Raw genomic sequence first — 26,553 nt, 5'->3', positions numbered from 1 at the left:
CCTCTTAGGGCATACTAACCTGACTACAGACTGAAGGTGATAACATTGTGCCAGTTTACATGGCCTAAATTAAGATTTCTTTGGTATTCTCAAGGAAAGAGGTTTGTTTTTTTTTTTGTTTTTTTTTTTTAAAAAGGCATAGATCTTGAAATACCAGTCTGGCAAATTCCATGCTTAGGGCATGCAGTCTCAGGTGACTGCTTTAGCCCATTACCTTAAGAATATGCAAAAGTTACGCATGGAAGTTGCATATTATCTGAAAAGTATTTAACTTTGGTCACTTTCCCTAGTTTTACCTGCAAGGGCCCTTTCACAGATCACAAAGAGGCATGATTAGACAAAATGTTCTTACACTGAAAGCTGCCTCACCCCCAATAAATTCACATGACAAAATGGACAAAATTTATTAGCAAAATATTTTGCAAAATTTAAAACTGAAGTTACACAATTGGTTCTAAACAGATGTACTAGACAGTCTTCCCATTCCCAATAAAATCATAATTGACACATTAGGTCAAATTAGAGAGAAAAAAAATTGTTTTTGCAAGACTTCCACAGGAAGATTTTGTACAACCTGGCAGTGTTTGTCACTGGATCACACATGCTCCCAAAACACCTGAAACATGTTCATTTTCTTAATTGTTCATGTGAGGTTCCCAAGTATGAAATTTTTAGGTATGCTACATCATGAAGTATGCTACCTGACATGTTAGAACTCACTGAAAAGAAAAAAGAGATTTTGAACCAGGCTTTGAGAAAAAAAAATCAGCATAATCAAGTGTCACTATATGTAAATGATGGCCTTACGAGATCAGCTGTTAGTCACGAGACATTTGGGCTGCACTTTTAGAAGCCAATCACACTTCAAAATACACATTCTGAATTGGAGTCTTCAGAATCTTCTAGGACCTTGAACACTCCCACTTTTTCTTTTTCAACTGATTCAGACTTTTTCATTTGGTCTAAGAGAAAAACAAACAAAAGTGAAGGTTAAACAGAATTGTGTAGTGTCTTACATTGGAAGTAGAACAGTGCAGAGAAAGAAGCTTGTGCTTCCTACTAGCAGATGCTGAATGAAATACACAGCATGCTGAGTATTAGGTCTTGGCTACACTTGCAAGTTAGAGCGCATTAAAACAGTCCCGGGCATCCTAACTCCCGATGTGTCCATACTGGCAAGGCACGTAGAGCGCCTGGACTCTGCAGCTGGAGCGCTCCAGGAATGCAGATATCCCCTTTCAAAGCTCTGTTTCTGACAGCTGGCATGCTTATCTGCTCTTGGACAACGCAACCATTACTGTGGAATGCTGCTTGCGGTTGGGGGGGGGGGGGGGGGGGGCGCGCTGGGAGGGGGAGGAGGGCTGCTGCCTGAACTTACAAGACAGCATGCTAACACACTCTCTGCACACCCCAAAACACCTACACACAACACACTCCCTGTCACACTCCACCCCCGCCCCATTTGAAAAGCACTTTGCAGCCACTTGCACACTGGGATAGCTACCACAATGCACTGCTCTTTGTGGCATTGCAAGGACTGCTAATGTGTGCGTTTGCAGCTGACAGTGTAAACACAAGGCAGCGTTTTCCCTGCTGCAGTCTCTGAAGGCTGGTTTAACTCCCAGTGCTCTACATCTGCAAGTGTAGCCATGCCCTCAGTTGTCAATAGAGTTGGGCAGGAAATGGTTACCCCATCCCAAATCAGGAGGAAAACTAAAAAAATCTGAGACTTTTTTGGTTGAGGTCAATTGAAACATTTCATTTCAACAATTTCAAAATGTTTCATTTAACAGTCATTAAAAAAAACAAACTATAATTAGCATGTGTTTCAAAACAAAAAGCTGTTTCAAGCCTCCCCCCCCCCCATGTTTTAAAAATGTCCTGTTCTTACAATTTTAAAGATTTTCGAAACAGGAAATTCATCAAAACAACCCCTCATTTCCCAGGAACAATTTCAGTTTTGATGAATTGGAATTTTCTGACCGAAAAAAGTTGTTAAGACTTCCTGACCAGCTCTAGTTGTCAATGTAGTGGTAGACAATGGTACTTCACATACATCCATTTTGTTTGAACAGAACACGGACATAAAATTTTATTAGAAATTTCTGTGGGGACCATGCTCTTGGACAAATAAAGGCATTGGCAATTCTCCTCTGCTTTTACACATAAAATATAAGGGAAAAATTCTATATATTTTACTGTCAAATAGGAAAAGAGGACCAAATTAGTTTTACTTACCAATAAGGTCACTTCTATCCAGCAGTAACTCTAGATCTTTGTCACTGATTACTTTCTCTTTGGATCCTTTAACCTCTCTATAGAAATAAGAGTATCTTAGTCTAAACACTAGTTCTCAACATTTTTCCACATAAAGACATCCCCCCACCGCCTTGCCATACCAGAATCCCCCAGGACCTCCCCTCCCATATAACAGAGACCCACATCCCATTTAGCAATATCGGAAGAGCAGGGTAGTTGAGATCCTCAGACGCTTATTTGCATCTCCCAGGTCTAACAAAATGTGGAAGTTAACATACCTTTCATAGTCCCTGGATTTCAGTAATTCCATTAATTCCTTAGGATCCAAGCAACCCTTTGTTTGGATTAACCCAGATTTACCACCTTTAAACTGATCTATAAAAAGAGAAACCTTTCTTGAATATAAAGGCTGCCAAATTACCAATGAATTCTATAAACTGACATCTAATGTATGCTGTTAACCCAACACAGAAAGAGAGAAAGAACTATTCTTGGATATACTTGGATTTGTTGCCTAAACATATACCAAACATGCCCTAAATTGTGACGACTAAATTAAATAGTGAAAGTCAGAGCTGCATAAAAGGTTTTCATGTAGGCCTTTACTTTCTAATCGTGGCACGCAAAAAAAAAAAAAAAAAAAAAAATTAAAAAAAAGGTTGCAACACATTGATTTGACATGCACACACACAGTGGAAAAGCTATTAGTTCTACTTACAGTAAAAACATTGCAAATAAAGTTAGATGGTGGATGCCGAAGTGTGTTCCGTTTGCAATGTTGCTGATTGAAACAAAGTGAGGAGTATTATCACTACAAGATAGAGAATAAATGAAAGATATCCTGTCCATTTTATTGGGGTGTATTTCGCTCAGCGAATTAGCTATAACTGTTTTGATTAACATTTTTAAAACAAAAACATTTCTTCAGACGAGAACATCCAGACACCTTTTTGTACCCAAATCTGGATGTTTTCCAGTTCAGATCTGACTGTGGGAACAGAAGAGAAGTCTTCCAGACAACAGACGGTACTGGTGTTGTAAAAACAAGAGAGATAGGTTCAATCAAAGTATGACTGAAGATGAGACCTGGAAGGTTTAATGAAAGAGGGGTCATTTGGATCAGCTATCACGTCTATCAAGAAATGGTATAAGATTAGTTCTAATTGGCTATAGTTGAATGAGGTCAAAGCCAAGGACAACACAACACATGCCCAGAAGGCTTTGTAGCTTTCTGTTACCATTGGACTCACCCAACCTTGCCTGAACTTTTGTTACATTTTTACTGAAGCATCTGTCCATCCTTGTCTCCCGCATTATGCACTTCTTTCTTTCCTCAGTCACTTCTAAGATCTTGCTTTCAAATCCCACCACGGCACCCCACAAAGTTTTTGTTAATTCTCCCTGTAGTGCTTTAGTACTTAACATATGCTACAGGTTAACAATGTACTTCTCAGATGTAGAAAAAGTTGCATGAAATACTGAGAAACAGTATGTAACCATTTTAAAGAGACACAATCAATGTATATACAGTGTGCAGAAGTAAGTTTACATGTATAACTTTACTTTGAGATTTCCTGACTTGAGATCTTAACCATAATCTTCTCTTAATGCAGCTTTTTTAAAGTGATGTTTCTTATGGGTTTTTTATTATATAGATAAAACAAAATGCATCAAGATCTGAAAGCTCTGCTGATTTGTAACCAGTTCCAAATCTGGAGCTACTTCTATTTTACCCCTCAAATACCATCAAAGCACTGGTCCCATGCACATGACAAGGTTCACAAGAGAGTCCCTCTTCTGCAAACTTTAGGTGCTTTTCATAGATTTTTTTTTTTTTTTTAAAAAAGGCTAGAAGGGACCATTAGATCTATAGTCTGACCTCGTGTAAAACAGGCTATAGAATGTCACCCAGTTTCCCCTGTACTGAGCTGCAAACCTTGTAATTTGCACCTGCTCCAGTGCATCTAAGTGAAACTCCTTGTTGCAAGCTTTACATCAGCCCTCTGTAACAACTTCCAGGACCCCTTAGGTCAAAAGTCACTTTGAAGAGACCACTGCTTAAAATCTAGTACTTAGTTACAGGGAAGAGCAAAGTTTAGCAAATTAATGAGAAGAAAAATATTTGCATTAATGCAATAGGTCAGCCTACTCAGTTAACACATTCCATGCCATCTGTCTCCTCTCCTTTAGTACAGGACTTTACATTTATTAGTCCCAATCCCTCCCTCACCCTTGCTGCCTGAAGCCCTCATGTCTCTTATCTTTGTAGGTCATTTTACAGTTTTTCCTTTGTTTAAACTAAAATGGGAGGGGTAGTGTATCTGCAAATTGGATCAGTTGCATTTATACCAAAGAAATTCCTGAGAGATATGCTTTTTCTCCTATTTTAATAGGTCATAAAAGCCAAGAAATTTGCTGGCAGATGCTAGAGCAGTAACCAGGGTGGGTTGAGAGAGGTAGCCGCCCAGACGCAAAACTGCGGGGGCAGAAATATGGGGCAGCGTGGGTGGGGGATGTGGGGTCACTATGAAGAATGCCCCTCACATTTGAAAACGGTTGCCTTCTGGTTGCTTGGAAGCTAGTGGGAGCCATCCGACCCGCTCTAGCCTCTCCCCCGAAGGAGTCCAGCCCCTGTCTCCAGAGCCCAGCTGCCATGAGATGCTCCCTGATGCACTCGCCCCGCCACTGCCCAGCCTAGAGGAGCGCAAGAGCAGTAGCACGCAAGTGCCTCTGGGAGCATCCCATGGCAGCTGGGCTCTGCGGACAGGGGTTGGACTCCTTCGAGGGAGAAACAAGAGCAGGCCGGGTGGCTTCTACCAGTTTCCAAGCAACCAGAAGGCAACCGTTTTCAAACTGTGGGGGGTTCTCTCCATAGTTTGAAAACCTCTGTGTTAAATGGAAGTCAGAAATCTGGGGGGGCCATATGCCCCCACATACCATCCCCCTCCTCCCATGCCACCCCATTTTTCTACCTGGGCGGCTGCCCTACTCTGTTTATGGCCCATATCACCATGATGTAAGTGGAGTATAAAAATCAGAGTAGGCTAAAAGAGGAAGCATAGAATCATAGAAGATTAGGGTTGGAAGAGACCTCAGGAGGTCACCTAGTCCAACCCCCTGCTCAAAGTAGGACCAACCCCAACTAAATCATCCCAGACAGGGTTTTGTCAAGCCCGGCCTTAAAAACCTCTAAGGATGGAGGTTCCACCACCTCCCTAAGTTACCCATTCCAGTGCTTCACCACCCTCCTATTGAAACAGTCTTTACTAATATACAACCTAGACCTCCCCCACTGCAACTTGAGACCATTGCTCCTTATTCTGTCATCTGTCATCAACTGAGAACAGCTGAGCTCCATCCTCTTTGGAACCCCCCTTTAGGTAGTTGAAAGCTGCTATCCAATCCCCCCCTCATTCTTCTCTTCTGCAGACTAAATAATCACAGTTCTCTCAGCCTCTCTTCATAAGTCATGTGCCCCAGCCCCCTAATCATTTTCCTTGCCCTCCGCTAGACACTCTCCAATTTGTCCACATCCCTTCTGTAGTGGGGGCCCAAAACTGGACGCAATACTCGAGATGTGGCCTCACCAATGCCGAATAGAAGGGAATAATCACTTTCCTCAATCTGCTGGCAATGCTCCTACTAATACAGCCCAATATGCTGTTAGGTGGCAACAAGGGCACACTGTTGACTCATATCCAGCTTCTCATCCACTGTAATCCCCAGGTCCTTTTCTGCAGAACTGGAATTCTTGCCTGGGATTCTTCTGTCCTACGTGCAGGACTCTGCACTTGTCCTTGTTGAACCTCATCAACATCATTAATTCAAGACTGGCAAATATCACCCAAAAACTAGTAGTAGCCTATGATCTACACTTTGAAAAACATCACACCAAGAAATTTAATTCTCTCATTCTCCCTGTCCCCACCCAAACATACAGCTTTTGGTGTATTATGGGAAGTCCTTACCTTCCTCTGAAGTTTAAAGTACAGGCTACTGTCAGAGGCCCACCAGATTATTAAAAAATCAGTGGATTCAGTGCTTATGAAAAAGGCCAGAGTGCAGAACTGTTAAAATTTCATCAACAGAATAATTATAGCAAAGATTTATCACAGTGCCCAATCAATATTCCTTCACCAGTAACGATTAGAGGGAAATAGTTCCACCCAACCATTTGTTACTTGGGTTGTGCAGAGATTACCAACTAAGAAGACAAAATAGCAGCAAGTAAATTATTGGATTGTGTTGCATACAAAATGAGACATGATTTCATAACACAGTGCCCTAAAAACTATTTTACCTGGGTTATTTTATTACAGAAATTACTTTAGATAGTAATTTTTGGATAGTTTTTGCGGGAAGGGTCCTGCGAATGCCATGATTCTAGGACTGCAAGACTGGCCATCTGGACCAGATGCTACAGAAAACCCCAGTAGGACTGTATGTATATATGTGTATATATATATAAGAGAGAGAGATGCAAATTCTGCTAATTTGAACATTGTCACACAACATATTGTTCTCCCTGCCTTCCTCTGCCTCCCCATTTCAGCTGATTTCAGTGGATGTGATCCAAAGCTAGACAAGTTTGCCTGTGCTGCTAGAAAGCCCCTTTCCCAAAGCTTCAGACCAAATTAAAGACAGAGTTCTGAATCTTGTCTGTCAGATATTTTCCTCCCTGAAGGTAGATAACTGTAAACCTAGAAGCTTATATTGCCGACAGCTGTCTCATGTCCCCAACAGTCATCCTGACCACTCTCGCTCCTTACTGTCTGGTTTCATTCCTGTTTCTCTCCCTGGCCAGCACACACTGTCCTTGCTCCTCACTCTCCCCAGCAGCCAGGAGGAGGTATAGTACACACTGACCCCAAGTTCCACATCAAGGGCCCATAAAAAAATTTTAGTGGCAAACTAATGAGGCAGCAGTCTGAAATGCATGAAAAGAGTAATTTGCAGCCAAATTCAGCATCATGTCACAGAATTCAGCCTAGATGCTAAAGAATGCATGGAGTGCTGATTAGAAGGGCTAAGAGAAACAGGCATATTTAGAAAAAGGAGACGAACTACTTACATATAGAGAAATTCTCTGTTAACAAGAACAACTAGAAATAATCTTGAATTACAGCAAGAATTCCCCACAGTTAATGGAACAAAAAAGTTTTACAAGTTCCGAAGAATGAATTTACTAACTTTTATGAATAATCAACTTCTCTAGCTTCCTTTTGGCAGCAGCTCTCTCCACAATCTTCTGGTCAACAGTATTTGCTGTCACGAGGCGATAAACAACAACTGGCTTTGTCTGACCAATTCTGTGACACCTATCTTGGGCCTGAAGGTCAGACTGGGGGTTCTAAAATGAACGAGATTAAAGAAATCAAATTAGCTTAATTGTTAAAAGATGCACAGTGAATTCCATTTTCCATCACTCAGCTTTCCAAGCTATCACTTTTCAGGATGAAAAATCTACCACAGGGGGTTTTGTATGGTGGGAAGAGGGAAAGACTGAGAAAAAACGATTCAGATGTTCTGGAGAATGAGTGAGAGATATTTATCCCTTTACTAAAAAAGTTGTAACTTAATTAAACCAGTTCTACAATTGAAATGGATGATGGAATTAGCCCTCACTGGGAAATACTTTTGCACCAGAATTCTCAATTTGTTTATTTGGAGCTCTTCATAGTTCCTGAAATGGGAAGAGATATGCTAAGTATGCTTGTGCAGCCTATGTAGCTGTATACTGAAAAAGTTAATCCCTATGGACTTGTACATCTTCAGCCTCCTAACAGCTCTTCAACCATCCTCCTGAGGCTCACAGGAGGTAGTGGGGCTGTAGCTGGCTGGAGCTTTGGGATGTCAGTTGACTGGGGAAATTTTGGGCACCAGAGACCAACAAGGCAGCTGTTGAAATAGGGAAGTTTGCAAAAGTTGTCTGCCCAAGAGGTCTCAAACCTCTTTAAGAGCTTTAAACTTCTTCTCTCCAAGGTAGGCATTTTAATAATCATCAATACTCAAGCAGTATGCATTCTTTTCAACTAGCAGAAAAGCCTGTTTTTAAGGAAATTCAGGGGACCAGCCAGTTGCCTACAAAGCAATCTTAGTTGTGATCTTACGTGTTTTGAATAGGCCAGCACATTTTTACTTATTACCCTATATTTAATCTGAATATATATATTTTACTATAATTTTCACATACATTACTTTCATAGACTATCTGGTAGAGCATCCCATACCACAAGATGCTAAGTGAGTATCTAGGGTTACAGTAGAAAATTGTATGATGTAACATTTGAGAAACAGTATGTCATCTTACCCAGTCACTATCATAGATGATGACTGTGTCTGCTGCAGTCAAATTAATGCCCAGACCTCCAGCCCGTGTACTCACTAAAAATATGAAAACTTCAGGATCTGTATTAAATTTATGCATCTGGAAAAGAATACATCTAACATGAAATAGCATACAGAATAAAAGGATATGGTCAGTGGGTTTTTTTTTTTAACCCATGTTTTAAATTAAATCAGATGATGATTAAAAATATATTATTTGCTTTGTCTTTCTACAAGGCATTACATATAAAGCTTACCAACAGAGGTTGAATTTGTTGCAATTAGTTGAGTTGGATACATGCACCTAAGCATTTAAGCTATTACTTACATTTTCTTCTCTCTCTGTATAGGACATAGATCCATCCAAACGACTAAATTTGTAATTCCGCAGATAGCAATAATCCATCAAAATGTCCAACATCAGTGTCATTTGTGAGAACAGCAACACCTACAAGTAGTTAAGATTCCTCAGTATCCCTATTTTAAAAAATAAAACCAAACACCAAAAACACACAACAAGGCAACTGATCAGTTATGATCCATATTCATAAACAAAAATACCTTGTGTCCTCTCTTTTTCAGTTCTGGCAGCATCCGGTCCAAAAGTAGAAATTTGCCTGAATTCTTCACTAGATCTTCATCAACCTTAAAAAAGAGTAAAAAGGAGAAGTCAAGATTTACAATCTCTCAGATGCATCAACATTCAGGTACTAGGGATGACAGTTAATGCACTAGGCTTCAACCTGCGTGGCTAATCCTATCCCATCCTTTTTCAGCCTAGATCATTTGATTGTGTCAACCATGAGTTGTGGCTCAAAGTTCCTGACAGCCTCTAAGTTGTTCCTCTGAATGACAGTGGATTCAACTAGCTGGCAGTCATGCTCATGTTAATTTGCAAGACTATATTTAGAAGGAGATCCTTTGGTTTTCATTAATGGCTTATTAAGGGTTAGTAAAAATGTTAGAGGGTTAAAGCTACCATACACACATCATCCAAATTCTTTTCCCCTTTTCAATTTAGTAAGAGGGTTTATGTAGTATAGAAAAGCTATTAAGATGATCTTTATATATATTCATTATAGGGCTGGGACAGAGGGTTGGGGTGCGGGCTTGGAATGTGGGGTTCAGGGTGTGGGAGGGGGCTTTGGGGTGAGGCCAGGGGTAAGGGGTTTGGGGTGCAGGAGAGGGCTCCGGGTTTGGAGGAGGCTCAGGGCTGGGGCAGGGGATTGGGGTGCAGGCTTATCTCCGGCGGCTCCCGGTCAGCGGCGCAGCCAGGGTGTAGAGGCAGGCTTCCCACCTATCCTGGCACCGCTGTCTGCATTGCACCCCGGAAGCAGCCAGCAGCAGGTCTGGCTCCTAGGCAGAGGCACGCAAGCAGCTCCGCGCAGCTCACCCGCAGGCACTGCCTGCCCCCCACACTGGTTGGGACCAGACACTGAACTTACTCTCTCCCATATCTGCTGTAGGAAATTTCAAAACAAGACTGAATCACATTGGTAGGGTTTTGTGGAGAAACATACTATACAAATCTAAAGCTGTTCACCGGCATTACATTACCTACAGTAATTTTCAAAAAACACTGCTTTGAATGCTTCAGGATATGTACCTTAAATTGCTGTGTGGCAGGGTCCAGTGGATATTCAATGAGATATGGATGGTTACAACATTTCCTCAGTAACATCATAATATTCTGCAGTTTAAGGTTGATTTCTGAATCCGTAGGAATAGTCATTTCTATCACTGGCCTTGCAAAGACACATAATGTTATTAGTACAGCAAAATGTCAATGCATTTCAAGTGCAGTACAACCTAACAAATGTCTGGAAGACCTCCTGTGAACTAGATTTTCAGAATTAGAAAAAAGGATAATGCAGCTTTTCATTTATCTTGATTCAAAATTTAGTTTCAATTTTATGTAATATTTCATAGTGTATTAAAAGGGATCTTCTAAGTTAAAGATATTTTTAAAACAGGGATTTTTTTCTTCGAGATATGCACCTCTCTTTTTCTACTTCTTCTTGCATTTTGCTGATCAGTTTTTCCAGCTCATCAGGCGTATCACCATCTCGTTCACGGTAATCAACCACTTTTCGACTCCGACGCTTTGGTCGTCCTGTAGGACTCAACTCCACTACTTCTTCCTGTAGCAAGTGATATAAATTATGACAGTCAGACGACGTTTCTCATGTGTCATTAGGGGGAAAGGGGAGAGGGCAGCTAGATGTGACCCAACACCTTGGTGTCCCAGTGATTCTCAACATATCTGCTGCTTAAAGAGTCTCTTCACTAAGAGTACACATTTCCCAATATTTATTATTGAAGGTACATTATTGGGAAAATATTTTATACTGCCCAGATTTCTCTGACATTGATGTAGTGAAGACTGGTCTGCAGCTGACATCAGAAATAGACAGTTATCTTTTTCTGTAACTGGTGTTCTTTGAGATGTGTTGCTCATGTCCATTCCATATTAGGCGTCTCCCAAGCAGTAACAATGGAGACAGGTAGGAGTTAATAGATTGCCACACAACTCTGCCAAACCCAGCATGCACTGTGAATGTGTGGACAGATGACCAAGTCACAGCTCTGCAGATGTCCTGGATAGGGATGTGCACTAGGAAGGCTGCCGAGGATGCCTGAGCTCTAGTCGAGTGGGCTTCGACGATCGGCGAGACCCCCCGCCAGTTCGTAACATGTCCGTATGCAAGAGGTGATCCAGTTGGAAATCCTCTGTGAGGACACTGGAAAGCCCTTCATCCTATCCGCTGTGGTGATGAAGAGCTGTGTTAATTTACGGAAAGGCTTGGTACGCTGTAGGTAAAAAGCCAAGGCCCAACGGATGTCCAGCACGTGAAGACGGTTGGGACAGAACACTGGGGGGGGGGAGGGAGATGTTCTGGTTCATATGAAAGATAGATACCACCTTCGGCAGGAAGGCTGGATGGGGCCGCAGCTGAACCCTGTCTTTGAAGACCACCATGTACGGCAGTTCTGAGGCCAAAGCTTTAATCTCAGAGACTCGTCTTGCCGATGTCACCACCACCAGGAAAGCGACCTTCCATGACAGGTGGGAAAGGCAGCAGGAGACCAGCAGCTCAAAGAACCAAAATCCCACTGTGGGACAGGGGTCCGTACCTGTGGGAAGAGTCTCTTGAGGCCTCTCAAGCATCTGACCATGATGTCATGAGAAAACACCATCTGGCCCTGGATTGGTGGGTGAAAAGCAGAGATGGCTGCAAGATGTACTCTAATGGAAGAGTGCGCCAGGACCTGGTTCCTCAGATGAAGCAGGTAGTCTAAAATAGACCGTATGGAAGAATGTGAGGGAGAGATGCCACACTCGGACGCCCAGCGGGAAAACCTTGTCCAAGTAACTCAGTCTGGTTGTGGGCTTCGTACTCCCTGGGAGGACCTGTTGGATCTCATCCGAGCAGGTCCGCTCCTCTGGGTTCAGCCACGCAGCATCCACACCGAGAGGTGGAGGGACGTGAGGTTGGAGTGTAATAGCTGACCGTGGTCCTGTGACAGCAAGTCCAGCTGGTTAAGCAGGGGCCAAGGAGGGGCTGCTGCCAGGTTCATGAGGGTGCCGAGCCACTGCTGGCGATGCCATGCTGGGGAGATCATGATAACCTGTGCCTTATCTCTCTTTATCTTTGCCAGGACCTTGCTGATGAGTGGAATCGGAGGGAACGCATACATCAGGCTCCCTGACCAGGACAGGAGGAAGGCATCGGAGAGGAAGTCCTTGCCCAGACCCGCTGAGAACAAAACCGATGACATTCCCGGTTTTGCCTGGTGGCAAACAGGCCCACATGGGGAGTTCCCCACCTCTGGAAAATCATGCAGGCTACCTCTGGGTGGAATGACCACTCGTAGTGAGAGGGTAAGTCTCTGCTGAGGTGATCCACGAGCGTGTTCTTGACACCAGGGAGGTGACATGCTTCCAAGTGGATTTCATGGCTGATGCAGAAGTCCTAGAGATGGATTGCCTCTTGGCTGAGAGCCGACGAGAGCGCTCACCCTTGCCTGTTGATGTAGAAAATCAAGACTGTGTTGTCCATCAGGACTCTCACCACGTTGCCCAACAGGTGAGGTAGGAACCATCTGCATGCCAAGTGGACCGCTCTGAGTTCTTTGATGTTTATGTGACACATCCTCTCCTGTTGGGACCACATACCCTGGGTGTGGAGAGTGCTGAGGTGCGCACCTCAGCCAAGGTGTCAGAAACTAACTCGATGGAGTGAGGGGGGGTGTCGAATGGAACTCCCTCTAGGACTGTCCTGCGATCGATCCACCATCACAGCTAGGTAAGATTGTTGGGGGTTGGTAAGGATCTTTTCCAGGTGATCCCTGGACTGGGAATAGACCGTTGCCAGCCATGTGGACCCCAAGACGCAGGCAAACCCTGGCCATAGTCAGGGGGAATGTGGAGACTTCCGCGATGAGGTCTGCCAATGTCTGGAACCTTTCTAGTGGCAGAAATGCTCTGGCACAGGTCGAGTCAAGCACCGCTCCAATGAACTCTATCCGCTGCACCGGAACTAGCATAGACTTTTTGTCATTCACCAGTAGTCCCAGGGAGAGGCACGTGGCTTGCAGCGCTGCAACATCCTTTTGGACCTGAGACCTGGAGCTGCCTTTGACTAGCCAGTCGTTAAGGTACAGGTAGATCTGGATACCCCGATGCCTGAGGTAAGCAGCCACCACCGATATGCACTTGGTAAACACCCTCAGTGCTGTTGCCAGGCCAAACAGGAGGACTGCAAACTGGTACTGGTCAGGTCCCCACCATAAATTGGAGGAAGCGTCTGTGTCCTTGAAAGATCGCTATGTGGAAGTATGTGTCCTTCAAGTCGAAGGCGGCATACCAGTCTCCCAGATCCAGGGAAGGGATGATAGAGGCCAGGGAGACCACATGGAGCCTCAGCTTCTTTAGGTACTTCTTGAGGTCTCGCAGGTCTAGGATGGGCCATAGACCGCTCTTGGCCTTTTGGATTAAAAAGTACTGGGCACAGAACTCCTTGTTTCTGTACTCGAGAGGAATCTCCTCCACCACACCCAGCTGCAGTAACCCTTTTATCTCCTGCGCAAGGAGACTCTCGTAAGGGTCTCTGAAGAGGGACAGGGAAAGTGGGTGAAAAAGGGGGGCAGAAAGAAACTGGAGGGTATAACCCTGTGCCAGTGTTGAGGACCTAGCGATCTGAAGTTATAGCGGTCCATGCAGGAAGGAAAAAGGAAAGGTGGTTGGAAAAAACTGGGGAAGATGGATCCAGGGAATAGTCTGGTAGTTCACCCTTGAGTGCACCCTCAAACTGATCAGTTGGCCCCCTGCTTGTTTCAGGTTGAGCTCGACTGCGCAGAGGGTGGAAGCGGGTGGCTCGGATGACATTTGTAGCCCTGGGCTTTCTTGTGAGGCAGGTCCTGCTGAGGCAGACTCGCCGGCCCTGAGGCTGTTGTGGTTTGAACCACGTATGCGCCAGGCCTGGGATGTAAAGGCCCAGAGTTTTGAGGGTGGTATGGTAGTCCTTTAAACCATGCAGCTTGCTGTCTGTTTGCTTTGCCAATAGGGCCCAGCTGTTGAAGGGAAGGTCCTGCATAGACTGCTGAGCCTTGGCAGACAAGCTAGAGAGGAGCAACCAGGAGGCTTGCCACATGGAGATGGCGGAGCCATGGTGTGAGCAGCAGGATCTGCTGCATCTGACGCTGCCTGGAGGGCCGCCCTGGCCGCGGTCATACCTTCGTCAATAACCGCTTGGAATTCCATCCTGGACCCCTCAGGAAGCAAACACTCGAACTTGGCCATGGCTTGCTACATGTTAAAGTCATATCGACCAAGGAGAGCCTGGTGTTTGGCCACTCTTAACTGAAGGCTGGAAGATGAATAAACTTTACGTTCAAAGAGATCCAGTATCCTTGAGTCATTGTTGTCCTTGCCTTTCCCTGTGGTTAACTGCCTCAACCACAAGGGAATTGGGGGCCGGGTGGGAATAAGTACTCACGTCCCTTAGCTGGCACAAAAGTACTTGCGCTTGCCCTTTTGGAGATGGGGGGGGATGGAGACTGCCACAGGGCATTAGTAATCTTGGATACCCCCTCATGAAGGGGTAAAGCCACATAGGAGGAGCAGAGGATGTCAAACAGGGAGTCCGAAGGCTCCTCCAATTCCTCTGCCTGAAGCCCCAGGTTAGATGTGACCCTCTTGAATAGTTTCTGGTGGTCTTAGCATCATCCTGAGGAACTGGGTGAGAAGGCCCCATGATAGCCTCGTCTGGTGACAAGGATGATGCCAGGGCGCAGGATCCTAAATGCCCATTGGTGGTCCAACAGCTCCTGGACCTGTGGGGTCTTTCCCCCACCGAAGCCTCAAGCACTGGAGGGGGCCGGCATTCAGTGGGCAGCCTGGGTGACCCCACAAGGGTTCCATGGATAGCATGGCACTGGCCAATGTGCTTGGGGCCACAGGATGGATTTCGGTGCAGATGATGTAGATGGCACCGGAGCTAGTCCTGCAGTCAGGGGACCCTGCTCCATGCTGGAGCTATAACCGGTGCAGTCGGTACCAGGAGACCAAGATCAGATGGGGCAGTGGCTCTTGTCTGACTGGTGTTAGTCGCTGCGCCTCAAGGTAGACCTGTCTGAGTGAGCCAAATGCCTTGGTCGGAGCCTCGGGGACCTACTGCGTTCAGCAGATCAGTGTCGGAAATCCGGCAATCTATGCCTGACGTGACTCAACTGGTACTGGGAAGTTAAGTGGGACCACAAGCCAATTGCCAGGAGGATCGTCTCAAATACGACAATCTCCATCTTGGAGACAGATGACGATGGGCTAGTGATCACTGCCTTCGGCCCCCTGATCAGTCCGTGATCTGTACCGAGCCCTTGGAGACGCGAGGGGTTGGTCTTAGTGCTCCTGCCAGGGGGCACATGCCTTGGTGGGTCTGTGCCAGGCTACTGGCGAGGTATGCCTTGAATCCTGCTGTCAGTGCCCAAAGTCGGGAGACAGGAAAAGGGCTCCGTTGAGCCTGCTTCTCTATCTCTGAGGCGGAAGGCTTTCAGTAGGCAAGTGGTGGGGGGGGTGTCCCTTTCGATGGGGAATGGTGCCACTGAGGCAGGAACATACGTAGAGGTCCCAAGGCGGGTTTACCCTGAGACCAGGGTACTGCCGGAGTGGGCAGCACCGGAAGCGTCAGGATCTCCTGAGATAGCTGTAGGGCTTCAGGTGTCAATGGCACCTGAAGCTGACAGAGGCCTCCACTGCTATCCAGAGTTGCAGACAAGGTATGGGATGGGCTGCACCACTCAACTTGAGCTGGGGCCCAAATTTCTGAAGGAAGTGTTGAGCTGCCGGCGTGGGTCTTGGCTTGCCCCAAGCCCTCTCCTTTCCCTTGTGGGAAGCAGGAGATCTTCCCCTCACTGTCTTCTTCAGCTTCCTGGCTGGCAGGGAGGGACAGCTCAGTGGTTTGGGCATTGGCCTGCTAAACCCAGGGTTGTGAGTTCAATCCTTGAGGGGGCCATTTAGGGATCTGGGGCAAAAATTGGAGATTGGTCCTGATTGATTGGACTAGATGACCTCCTGAGGTCCCTTCCAACCCTGATATTCTATGATTCTATGATCCATGGAGGGGGATCGGTGCTGGCTCGTGGTAGTGCCGGCAGAGCACTGCGCACCAACGCTCTGGTGCTTGGTGCCAAGTTGGATCGTCGCTCTGGTGCCGGAGCGAGTGCCGACTCCATCAGGAACACTTTAAGACGGTTGTACCGCTCCTTCTTCATCCTGGGTTTGAAAGACTTACAAATACGACACTTGTTACTTATGTGCCCTTCACCCAAGCACCTAAGGCAGCTACTATGGGGATCGCTGATGGTCATAGCCTGTTTGCAACGATTGCAGGGCTTAAAAGCATGCCCCATCCCCAGGCTGAGTCCCGTTCGGGATTAAAGAAGACTTTAAGAACTACTACCAAGGGTAACTAATTCGACTACAAACTATATACAACTATATTTCCACAGTATTCTTGCCAGCAAGTTAAGGAAGTATGGGCTCGATGAATGGACTATTAGGTGGACAGAAAGCTGGCTAGATTGTCGGGCTCAACGGGTAGTGATCAATGGCTCCATGTCTAGCTGGCAGCGGTATCAAGCGGAGTGCCCCAAGGGTCAGTCCTGCACCCTCAGCAAGTTTACAGATGACACTAAACTGGGAGGAGTGGTAGGATACGCTGGAGGGTAGGGATAGGATACAGAGGGACGTAGACAAATTAGAGGATTGGGCCAAAAGAAATCTGATGAGATTCAACAAGGACAAGTGCAGACTCCTGCACTTAGGATGGAAGAATCCCATGCACCGCTACAGACTAGGGACTGAATGACTAGGCAGAATTTCTGCAGAAAAAGACCTAGGGGTTACAGTGGACGAGAAACTGGATATGAGTCAACAGTGTGCCCTTGTCGCCAAGAAGGCTAATGGCATTTTGGGCTGTGTAAGTAGGAGCATTGCCGGCAGATCGAGGGATGTGATCATTCCCCTTTATTCGGCATTGGTGAGGCCTCATCTGGAGTACTGTGTCCAGTTTTGGGCCCCACACTACAAGAAGGATGTGGAAGAGTCCAGCGGAGGGCAACAAAAATGATGAGGGGGCTGGAGCACATGACTTATGAGGAGAGGCTGGGGGAACTGGGATTGTTTAGTCTGAGGAAGAGAAGAATGAAGGGGGATTTGATAGCTGCTTTCAACTACCTGAAAGGGGGTTCCAAAGAGGATGGATCTAGACTGTTCTCAGTGGTAGCAGATGACAGAACGAGGAGTAATGGTCTCAAATTGCAGTGGGGGAGGTTTAGGTTGGATATTAGGAAAAACTTTTTCACTAGGAGGGTGGTGAAGCACTGGAATGCGTTACCTAGGGAGGTGGTGGAATCTCCTTCCTTAGGAGTTTAAGGTCAGGCTTGACAAAGCCCTGGCTGGGATGATTTAGCTGGGGATTAGGTCCTGCTTTCAGCAGGGGGTTGGACTAGATGACCTCCTGAGGTCCCTTCCAACCCTGATATTCTACGATATTACAGGGTTTGTAAAGTTCTCAAGAACAGAGAACAAAACAATGCTAGTCAAAGCAGCAGATGCCCCAGCACCGTCACTGGTGGCAAGAAGGAACTGAGGGTGGGGAGAACCGGGGGTGCCCCTTATACTGCAGCATGTGCGCACCACTCCAGAGGGCACCAGAGCCAGTCCCCTACAGATACTGCTGAGAGAAAAACTTCCAGCACTGGTGCATGTGACAAGCACACACACCTAATATGGAATGGACTTGAAGAACCAGGCTCTTATATCTGACCCTACCATGTGTGTACCTGGCTTTGATTTATCATGCCAGTCAGGGTCCTTCTGATACCTTTTCAAGTGGGCCAGGGTCAATGTGCAGCCAGCCTGCACACCTGGGGCACATCCAGTTACGGCCAAAGAGACAATGTCACACATTATTGATGACTGCCCTCTGACAAGATTTGATGGCGGTCTGAGGTCTCTACACTTTGTAGAGGAGGCTGCCACAAATTGGTTTGGCAAGCTCTGCATTTGATAAGAAAATGACTCGAATGTCACCCTCTTGTCCTACCTAAAAAAGTTATGTTGTGACAATAACTGAAGTATGACTACTGAAGATGTCCAGTGGTTTACTACTTAACTAAACATAAATTCTAATTTTTTAAAAAAGTGGCTTCAATTCTCAGTACACAACTTTAGATACTGAAAGCCTCATTTTCTAAGAGGTGCACGGGGACTCATTGCTTTTGTGGACTATCACAACAACCTTAACTGTCACTTGAGCAAGAGGAAGGTCTCTTAGCTGTGAACTACAGAAATACCATTATGTCCTTTCTAAGCTAAAACTAGCCAAGGAGCAACATGCTCTAAATTCTATACCCACTGATGTCAACAGCAATGAATTCCAATTGAAATAAGTGGCAGAAGGATTAGGCCCAGAACTATTCACAACAAAAAGCTTTTGCTCAATTTTATTATTTTCTTCAATAATAGTCAATGCTGAAGTTTAAAAAGACTTAAGTATATGGAAACTTTGACAGGGTAATAAGCCAATTTTGAGCTGAGAGGCAATGAAATAATAGACAAAAGTCAAAAATCTCAAATCAGGAAAATATTTTAGAGACCTGTAACAAAAAAAATTTGACACCAAAATTGATAAGGTAGAATGTTTCTATTCAACGTCAATGTATAGAATTCTAATATAACTAATGAGCTATACATCTGTACACAAAACAAAACTGGTAAAAAAAAAGTGTTTTAGAAGTCACTACTAGTGTAACCAATGCTATGGTATTTTCATTTGTGAACCATAATTGTTTTTATACATTTCTGAAGTCCACAGCAGTAGGTACCTCATTGTTTCCGAGCAGCTTTTTAATGGTCCGATTTACAATAGCAGTATAGAAGGTTTCTTGTTTCTTTGCCAGTGGTGCATAGACCACAACTTCTCGTTTAGGAGGAACCTCAAGAGCTACATCAGATTTCAGTCTTCTCAATAAGAAAGGCGTCAAAATCTAAAATGTAAACAAATACATATCACAACCATTAAACACGTGGGGCCAAGCTCTCTAGTGCAGTGGTCTCCAACCGTTTTATGCTCAAGATCACTTTGAATTTAAGGGCAACCCAGGATCTACCTTGCCCCTTGCCCGAGGCCCTGCCCACTCCACTCCCCCCCCCTCCATTGCACACTCTCCCACCCTCACTCACTTTCAGCAGGCTGGGGGTTGGGGTTTGGGAGGGGATGTGCGTTCTGGATTGGGGCTGAGGGGTTCATACTAAAATACTGAGAAATCCTTATAATGGTAATGCAATTATTGTCTACATGCCATAGCTTTGAAAAGTGGCTATATAAAAATTTTGAAAGTTACATTCTCTAGGAACTCTATGGACTTAAACATTTATGTGATCCTGACACAACAATGAAGTAGTGCCCCTACTGGATTACAGGGGTTGTCAGTGAAGAGTCAGCATTTGTCAACAGTTACCACATAGCATATCTGGGAGACAAGTTTTTCCGTAGAGCTAGAATAGGAAAACAGTGGAGACTGTTGGCAAGTGTTGACTTAAAAAAAAAAAATAGTGACCACCTAACAATAGTTTGGTTTTGCCTTTGAATAGGGTAATAAAACCCCATTACAAACTTGGAGAGTAAGAAGTGATCCCTGCCCACAAAGCTATGCCCCTGCCAACAAAATGATCTGAGATAAAAATATGTTTGGGTCACATTCCATAAAAGACAAACTGTTGAAGTTATTTACAATGACACACACAACTCAACTTAATGCTAATGATAGTGCAGGGTACCAGTTTAATCTGCTGGTGAAACATCAAGTGCTAAAAAAGCGCAGAAACAAAAGTTGCAGTTAGCTTTAGTCTTCAGAATTCTCAATTTCATTCCAAAACCAAAATCAAAGACTTATGCCATTCTTTTAATCTTCTAATGTTGAGAAGGTCCAATACAAAATAAATGCAGAAAGTGCCAACAATGCCAAAGATACAACACCAGACCTCTAAGTTGTGTTATGATCAACTCCAAAGAAGAAATCTGTTCTAATAATATGCTCGGGATTAAAGGTGCAATAAAACTTTAAAACAAGAACAGCAAAATCATCAAGATCCCAGACCTGGTGCAACATGTGTAAGATGTTCTGCTCCCTTTCTTTAGCAACAATATCTTCAGCAATTTCTGTAATGCTTGTAATGTCAAACCAGGACTCAAAGCTAAAGACAGAGACAAAACAAATTCAAGTTATTTCATATGCATTATTCATTGTTATTTGAATGTGTGTCAAACTCCAAATAAGTTTCTAAGCACATTATGTATGAAAGATGTACAACGGTTAGAATTAAAACAAGCATTTCCTTTTATCTAAGGCCAGACAATTGTAAAACTGAATTATAACAAATAGAAATGTTAGCTGGAAAGCACAGTGCAATTTGTTATACAAAATAACATTATTTCTGCTGTAGAACTAGACCTTTGCAATCTCTTTCCAGCTTAGCACTGAATTCAAAGTTGTTTTTTGGCACTGCGATGTGACAGGTAGTCATGAAGGAAAACTTAATGCTTCCTGCTTGGCTCAGAGGGTTTTAATTTTTGCTCACTGGCTAAGATATGAAAATTGTTTCCTTCTCTGTAGAAGCAACTTCAGAAATGAAAAAAAAAAAAAAAAAAAAAAGTCACCTGAGGAAGGGAGAAACCATTCAAGCCCTTCCATCACTGAACAAAGATGAATCCAATCATTGTGTGATATGTTATCAATTTATCCAACTCAAATGAACAGATGGATAGTTGTAACGATGCAGGGCATTAGTTCCGAGCAGTCCATGCAGAACACACACAAACAGTCTGGGCCAATAGACCATGTCCTACCTTTTCAAGTCATCAAATACATCTGGCAGCAGGAAGTTAAGTAGTGACCAGAGTTCTGCCAAGTTGTTTTGCAAGGGAGTACCAGTTAACAGAAGTTTATTGTCAGCATTAAACCGTTTTAATTCCCTGATAAGACGACAGTTCATGTTCTTAATCCTATGTCCTTCATCCACTATCAGATACTTCCAGAAGCAATGCTACAGAAAGAAAAGAAGTCACCTAGCATTTCAAGAAATGTGATCTTTGCCACATCAAAATATATATTACAGACAGCACCAGTAGAACTGCCTATTATGGCTGCCCAACACTTCCCATCATAAGACCCTATTGTCATTTTCTTATAACTTTGCCAAACTTCAACTGTTTAGGCAAAAATTTCCCATGCCTGGAATCTACCTCAGGCTGGAAGTTTTTTGTTTTTTTTTTTGGGGGGGGGAGGGGGGGGAGGGAGATAGGGGCAGGGGAAGGGGAGGGAGAATTTCACCCACAACAGCCCAAGTTGTTTCCAAGAACAAGGCTAACAAAAATATCTTAAATTCATGTGACTTTATCTGGGCTCCAGTGGAGCAGGGAGTTAAAATCGGCAAGGACTGACCTGTGTGTCAGGAAAGTGTCTTTCTAAATATTCATAAAAACCCACCCGAAATTTGGCCATGTTATAAAGCTGTGGAAAAGTCTCAGTTTGTACACACTCAGTGAAGACCATGCTTGAGCAACGGGCAACCTTAATTCTGGCACTTCCTAACTGTTACTTTGCAACCTTAATGTTTTTAATGTAGTTTGTGTAATATTTTATTCAGTATATTATTCAGGAGTGCACAAACTGATGTAGAACTGAAATGTTATTACGCTGGATATCGAAAAATGTGCTGCATCAGGAATGCTCCTTCTTTGACTCTACAGCGAAAGAGATGACCATTATTAAGCAACCTCCCGTCTTAAGTGACCACTCCAATGTACTGTACTGAATACAAATTCTACTCCAAAACCCACTGTGACAATGCACCCCATATTCTTCATAGTAATATTACTAGGATATGATTATGGCATAATTATGATGTGTTTTGTACAAGATAAATCACGTGGAGTGTCATTGAAAATGTTATGATTTGACTAACATAATTATACCATTTGTATGCATGTAACATATTTGTATCTGAAGTTATGAATACTGACTAGGGATCTGTATTTCAAATGGGCTTACTCTGGAAAACACCCATAGCCAGCCTTTCAGGTACAACACTGAAGCCAGACGGTGCCAATGGCCCATTGACAAAGACAATGGACCCTGGAAGAACTTAATCTTCCTGTGAAGGTTCCACGCATAATTAATGGCTGCTATGACTCAGGGTGTGTATACACTACGCAGTGTGTGTGAACTTAAAAGTCTGTGTGTAAACGCTCTCTGTCCAGCCCCGTGAGCGGCGTTAGCTTTGTCAGCAGGAGAGCATTGCTTAGTTTGTGTTTTGTTTATTTGCTAGGTAATCTGCTCTGATCTGTTTCCGGTCCCTTATAATCACTTAAAATCTATCTTTTGTAGTTGTTAAACTTGTTTTTGCTTTATCTAAACTAGTGAGTTTGAGTGAAATGCATGGGAAATTGTAGTTCAAGGGGCAAAGGCTTTTGCATATTCCTCTCCACATGGGGCGGGGGGGGGGGGAGGGGAAGAGGCGGGAAGGGAACACTATGAGCTTATACTGTACAAATCACTGTGCAGTGCAAGATGGTATAATTTTGGGTTTATGCTCCAGAGGGGGTGTGTGCCTGTGGAGCGGAGAGTCACTTTGGATGCAGACTTTCTACTGGTGCTTCATGCAGTGGCTGGTCATAAAGCCTGTATGTCACTGCAGCTGGATGTGTCCCTATGTGTGTGAATGCTGGTGGAAGTGTAGGACTGGGAGTGGGTCTGCAGCTTATCACAGCAGCACAGTGAAAGAGGGAGCCCAGGCTGGTATGTCAGAGCGCTCAGTGGTACCCCAGTTCCAGGTGGCACCCCGGGGGAACCAGTCATAATCACCTCCCCTTTAAACAACCAATTTTTGTCCATCTGTTGAGAGATCACTTAGGACAAGTTTGCATCAGGCTATGGATTATGCTTGCCTTCTTATTGTAATTTCCCTACCATTGTCCACAACCCCTTTTGGGTAGTGCATTCTACCTTTTTCATAATGTTACTAAATATGCCAATCCAGGACTCTAGACATGGAGGGAACAGTGCACTTGGAAACTGATAAAAGCAGCTATAACTGTTACAGTGTGACACTGCCACCGGGCAGACAGAATGTTTGAAGTTTCTACTGCAGTAGAAAGCACTGTTTAAGCTATATTAGGGATAATGAGGCATTCCACCTGTCAGGGTGCACTTGTGTACCTGCAAGGCATTTCTGTCTCTCATGGCTATTTCAAACGAAGTAATGACCACAGGATGAATTTGCAGTGAACCTTCTCGCCTGTGAATTTTTTGAACCAATTTACGACGTTCCTGCTGGGCTCCATGGTACAGCATTATGGGAATCTAAAAGGAGTTTTTATACTTCCATTAATAAGAAGCAATCAAGAACCCACACATTTTAAAGTAATCACACTAAGAACTACCACTGTGGTTACAATACATATAGAAGAAGTTCCAAACCAAAACAGTTATGAGAATGAAATAATTTGCTCTTCTAAACACTAAAAAGTAAATACTTTTTACCTCTGGAGTGAATCTCTTGAACTCGGATATCCAGTTAGGAAGAGTAGACAAGGGACCACATACTAAGAATGGTCCAGGGACTCCTCTCTCTACCATCAGTGCTATTGTAGCAATACATTGGATTGTCTTTCCCAGTCCCATTTCATCTGCCAAAATGCCATTAATGCCATTTTCCCAAAGCATCTGCATACATAGAAAGATACACATGCCTAATAAGCACCAGGCATCCAGATGAATATAAACACCTGACTGCATTCACCATTTGCCTCCTGCTATCAATCTTTTCCCATATGCATATTTTCAGAGTCAGATGAATAAAATTTCTACTTGCCTAACTTAAAATATAAAGGATCTATGTGCATGTGCCAGTCAAATATTTATGCATACATGTGACCAGTTATGTGGCCAACTGGCTTTGTGAAAGTGCAAGAACTTGGACACATATCAGGTATCTGCATGCCCTTAACAGAAAGCTTATCCTTAACTGACATGGTAACTTCGCTGGAAATTTTCTGCAGACATTTTCATGCTTGTTTCTAAACTAAAAGGTAATTTTTTTTTTTTTAATAAAGTTTGGTAAAAATTCTGTTCGGTCATTTTTGAGTGATCAAAGCAGAATATAGATACAGTATTTCATATTCAGACACTTTAATGTTTAGTATAAAAATAAATTTTAAAAGTTAACGCTTGCTCCATGAATAAATATGCTTTACAAGTTAAACAAATACAGAGACATAGCTAACAAAAAACCAGCTGCATAATTGTACTGTCATGCTTCTGCACAGAAATAGGAATCTCCCTACATAGTTACACTGATATTTTAGCCAACTAGCCTTTATCATCTGCTTTCTAAAAATCAGCACATTGTTACCTTTAAGTTTGAGCCAAAAACAATCAGAGGAAAAAACTTGCACTTGTATCCTTTTAAACTTCTTTGGTGGATAAAAGGCAATTTAAAGAAAAACTGGGAGAAGGGTTTGTGTTTGTTTGTTTTTTAAACATTAGAAAGTTAGGTCTTGTCTACCCGGAAAGACACTATGGCCACATCTATACTAGGAGCGCTTTGGTAGTATAGATATACCAGTATACTATACAGACAAAGTGTGCTCCTAGTGCGGACACAACATATACCAGCAAAACTGCACTTTTTCCAGTAAAGCTTATTCCAACTCCCTACCCCGAGAGAAATAAGCTATAACATGAAAAAGCACAGTTTTGCGAGTGTACCTGTGGCTACAGTAGGGGCCATTTGCTGGCACACTTCTTCACACCCTTGACCAACATAACAGTGCCAGCAGAAATCTGTAGTGTAGGTATGCCCTGTGATGAATGCAGAAGACTTAATTGGGTCTATTCTGTTCTTGTTGCTAAGTCAGGCTTTCCTTTTCAGTATGTAGTGAAGTGTACAATTTAGGTGAAACTGAATGTGCATGTAGGCTACTTTTATTTAGCAATTGGAACAAAGATTCAAGAGAGAAATGGATTTTAAAACACCTTTTAGAAGGCTCTTGGGTCAATATCATTGGTCACAAATTCCCATAAGGAGGAAACACATGCCTGAAGCTGGGTTGGACCTGCTGTTGGTATACTCAGGTTCCTGTCTAAGAGTGGGAAAATGGCACAAGATTCCACCCTGGGACGGGTACAGGCAAGAGGCCTACCACCTGAAGAGGTGCACTCAGAGAGACCAGACATGGAACAGGTGCAGTTAGCCCTGTAATCATGAGAAGTTGAAAGAGGAAAGACTTTTAGTCAGAATATTTAAATCTTCTAATACATTTGACTCCAATGCCCAATATAAAGTCTTTGTTAAAAATTCAAAATACCAACTCTCCAAATAGGTTGCAAGAGCTCACAACACACATCAGATCCCCAAGACATTCTCTAGTTTGAACAGGGAAGACTAGACTTAACGCTCCTGATATTTCTAAAGTGAAAAATCAAGAAAATTTTTTTAAAATATCCACGCCTCTTTTATACATCATAAAGAAACAATAGGTGCACGAGCCCAATTTTGTGTTTTAGAAATCCTTTACAGGCCACTTGTAATTCCAAAACAAAGATGGAAGCACTGAATTTTGACACTTGGGATAGAGCTAATCCGAAGTCAGGTAAGGAACATCCTGCCTGAAATATCAGTATGTTGTAACAGGGGAAATGGAGTACAGTCTCCCACATGCATTTTTTACTCCTATTAGGAGAGTGGCTTTAAGCTGTCTTCCTTGAAAATTTCCACCCGGACATTACGTGGCAATGCCCCCATACATATTCCCTTCTTTTAAAGGAACGTGTATGTAATTTCTGCTGTTCAGTCAACCACACAGGGCTGGAAAGGCCAAAGCTAACATGGACCAAGAGTTCCTTAAAACAAAAATACAGCTCTGCACAGCTTTTGTGCCAAACCCAAAAGAAACACTGTTCCCCCAATATACTTAATCTGGAAGACTTTGAAACATGAGCAATATCATCTTCTGTTGAAATAAGTAGAAACATAAGATTTAGGCTAACATATAGATTCATACCCTGAGCCATTCCATGCCTTCAACTTGGTACCACCTCATAACACCTCCTGAAAAAAGCTTTGGCTGTTGAAAGGGTATTGGCTGCCCGTTAAATTTCCGTACTGGATCAAGGAAGTGCTTGGCATTATGTCGTACAGCTTGTGACAACCTATCTTTAATGACGCTATTAGAATCGCCATTTTTCTGTAGGTCTTCTGCACACAGTTTGTTAGAAGAGCTTTCATCCTACAGAAGGAAGTTCAGAGAATTTAAGCACAAACATTGCAAAGCTTAGTTAACATACTGAGCAAGCTGCTGAGACTTCTGGCAAATCTCCAAGTCAATGTTATTGCTACAG

At 43.6% G+C, this 26,553-nt stretch overlaps 1 protein-coding gene and 2 long non-coding RNA genes across 10 annotated transcripts in view; 2 read left to right on the top strand and 1 right to left on the bottom strand.

Moving 5' to 3' along the window:
• LOC122466552 overlaps window positions 1–21,858 on the top strand; it is a 28,086-nt gene extending 6,228 nt beyond the window's left edge. The window contains exon 3 of the long non-coding RNA XR_006292166.1: window positions 21,812–21,858. This is a non-coding gene — a long non-coding RNA (uncharacterized LOC122466552). The remainder of the gene's footprint in view (window positions 1–21,811) is intronic.
• HELLS (helicase, lymphoid specific) overlaps window positions 380–26,553 on the bottom strand; it is a 44,360-nt gene continuing 18,186 nt past the window's right edge. For 4 of the 7 annotated variants that reach the window (XM_043551078.1, XM_027821739.3, XM_043551077.1 and 1 more), the window contains exons 8-22: window positions 26,217–26,441; window positions 23,695–23,877; window positions 23,371–23,514; window positions 21,000–21,196; window positions 20,251–20,347; window positions 18,976–19,137; window positions 10,585–10,727; window positions 10,193–10,331; window positions 9,148–9,231; window positions 8,915–9,034; window positions 8,570–8,686; window positions 7,450–7,609; window positions 2,538–2,634; window positions 2,239–2,315; window positions 380–962 (exon numbers count right to left, since the gene is read on the bottom strand). In XM_043551078.1, coding sequence (XP_043407013.1) covers window positions 865–962; window positions 2,239–2,315; window positions 2,538–2,634; window positions 7,450–7,609; window positions 8,570–8,686; window positions 8,915–9,034; window positions 9,148–9,231; window positions 10,193–10,331; window positions 10,585–10,727; window positions 18,976–19,137; window positions 20,251–20,347; window positions 21,000–21,196; window positions 23,371–23,514; window positions 23,695–23,877; window positions 26,217–26,441 — 2,043 coding nt within the window. In that variant the 3' untranslated portion in view covers window positions 380–864. Of the gene's footprint in view, window positions 963–2,238; window positions 2,316–2,537; window positions 3,041–7,449; window positions 7,610–8,569; window positions 8,687–8,914; window positions 9,035–9,147; window positions 9,232–10,192; window positions 10,332–10,584; window positions 10,728–18,975; window positions 19,138–20,250; window positions 20,348–20,999; window positions 21,197–23,370; window positions 23,515–23,694; window positions 23,878–26,216; window positions 26,442–26,553 lie in introns of those variants that run through there. The other 3 variants (XR_005226070.2, XM_037903666.2, XR_005226069.2) reach the window with 3 other exon arrangements.
• On the top strand, window positions 9,030–14,485 carry LOC119566764. Of its 2 annotated transcripts, XR_005226072.2 has the most exons (3): window positions 9,030–9,293; window positions 12,247–13,278; window positions 14,154–14,485. It is a non-coding gene; the product is annotated as an uncharacterized LOC119566764 (long non-coding RNA). The 2 variants fall into 2 exon arrangements; XR_005226071.2 differs by having other exon boundaries at window positions 12,247–14,485.

This window comes from Chelonia mydas, chromosome 7 (assembly GCF_015237465.2).
Source record: "Chelonia mydas isolate rCheMyd1 chromosome 7, rCheMyd1.pri.v2, whole genome shotgun sequence".
Lineage (NCBI taxonomy): Eukaryota > Metazoa > Chordata > Testudines > Cheloniidae > Chelonia > Chelonia mydas.
Note: the sequence above shows the minus strand (reverse complement) of the source record. Positions and strands in the feature narration are given on the sequence as shown.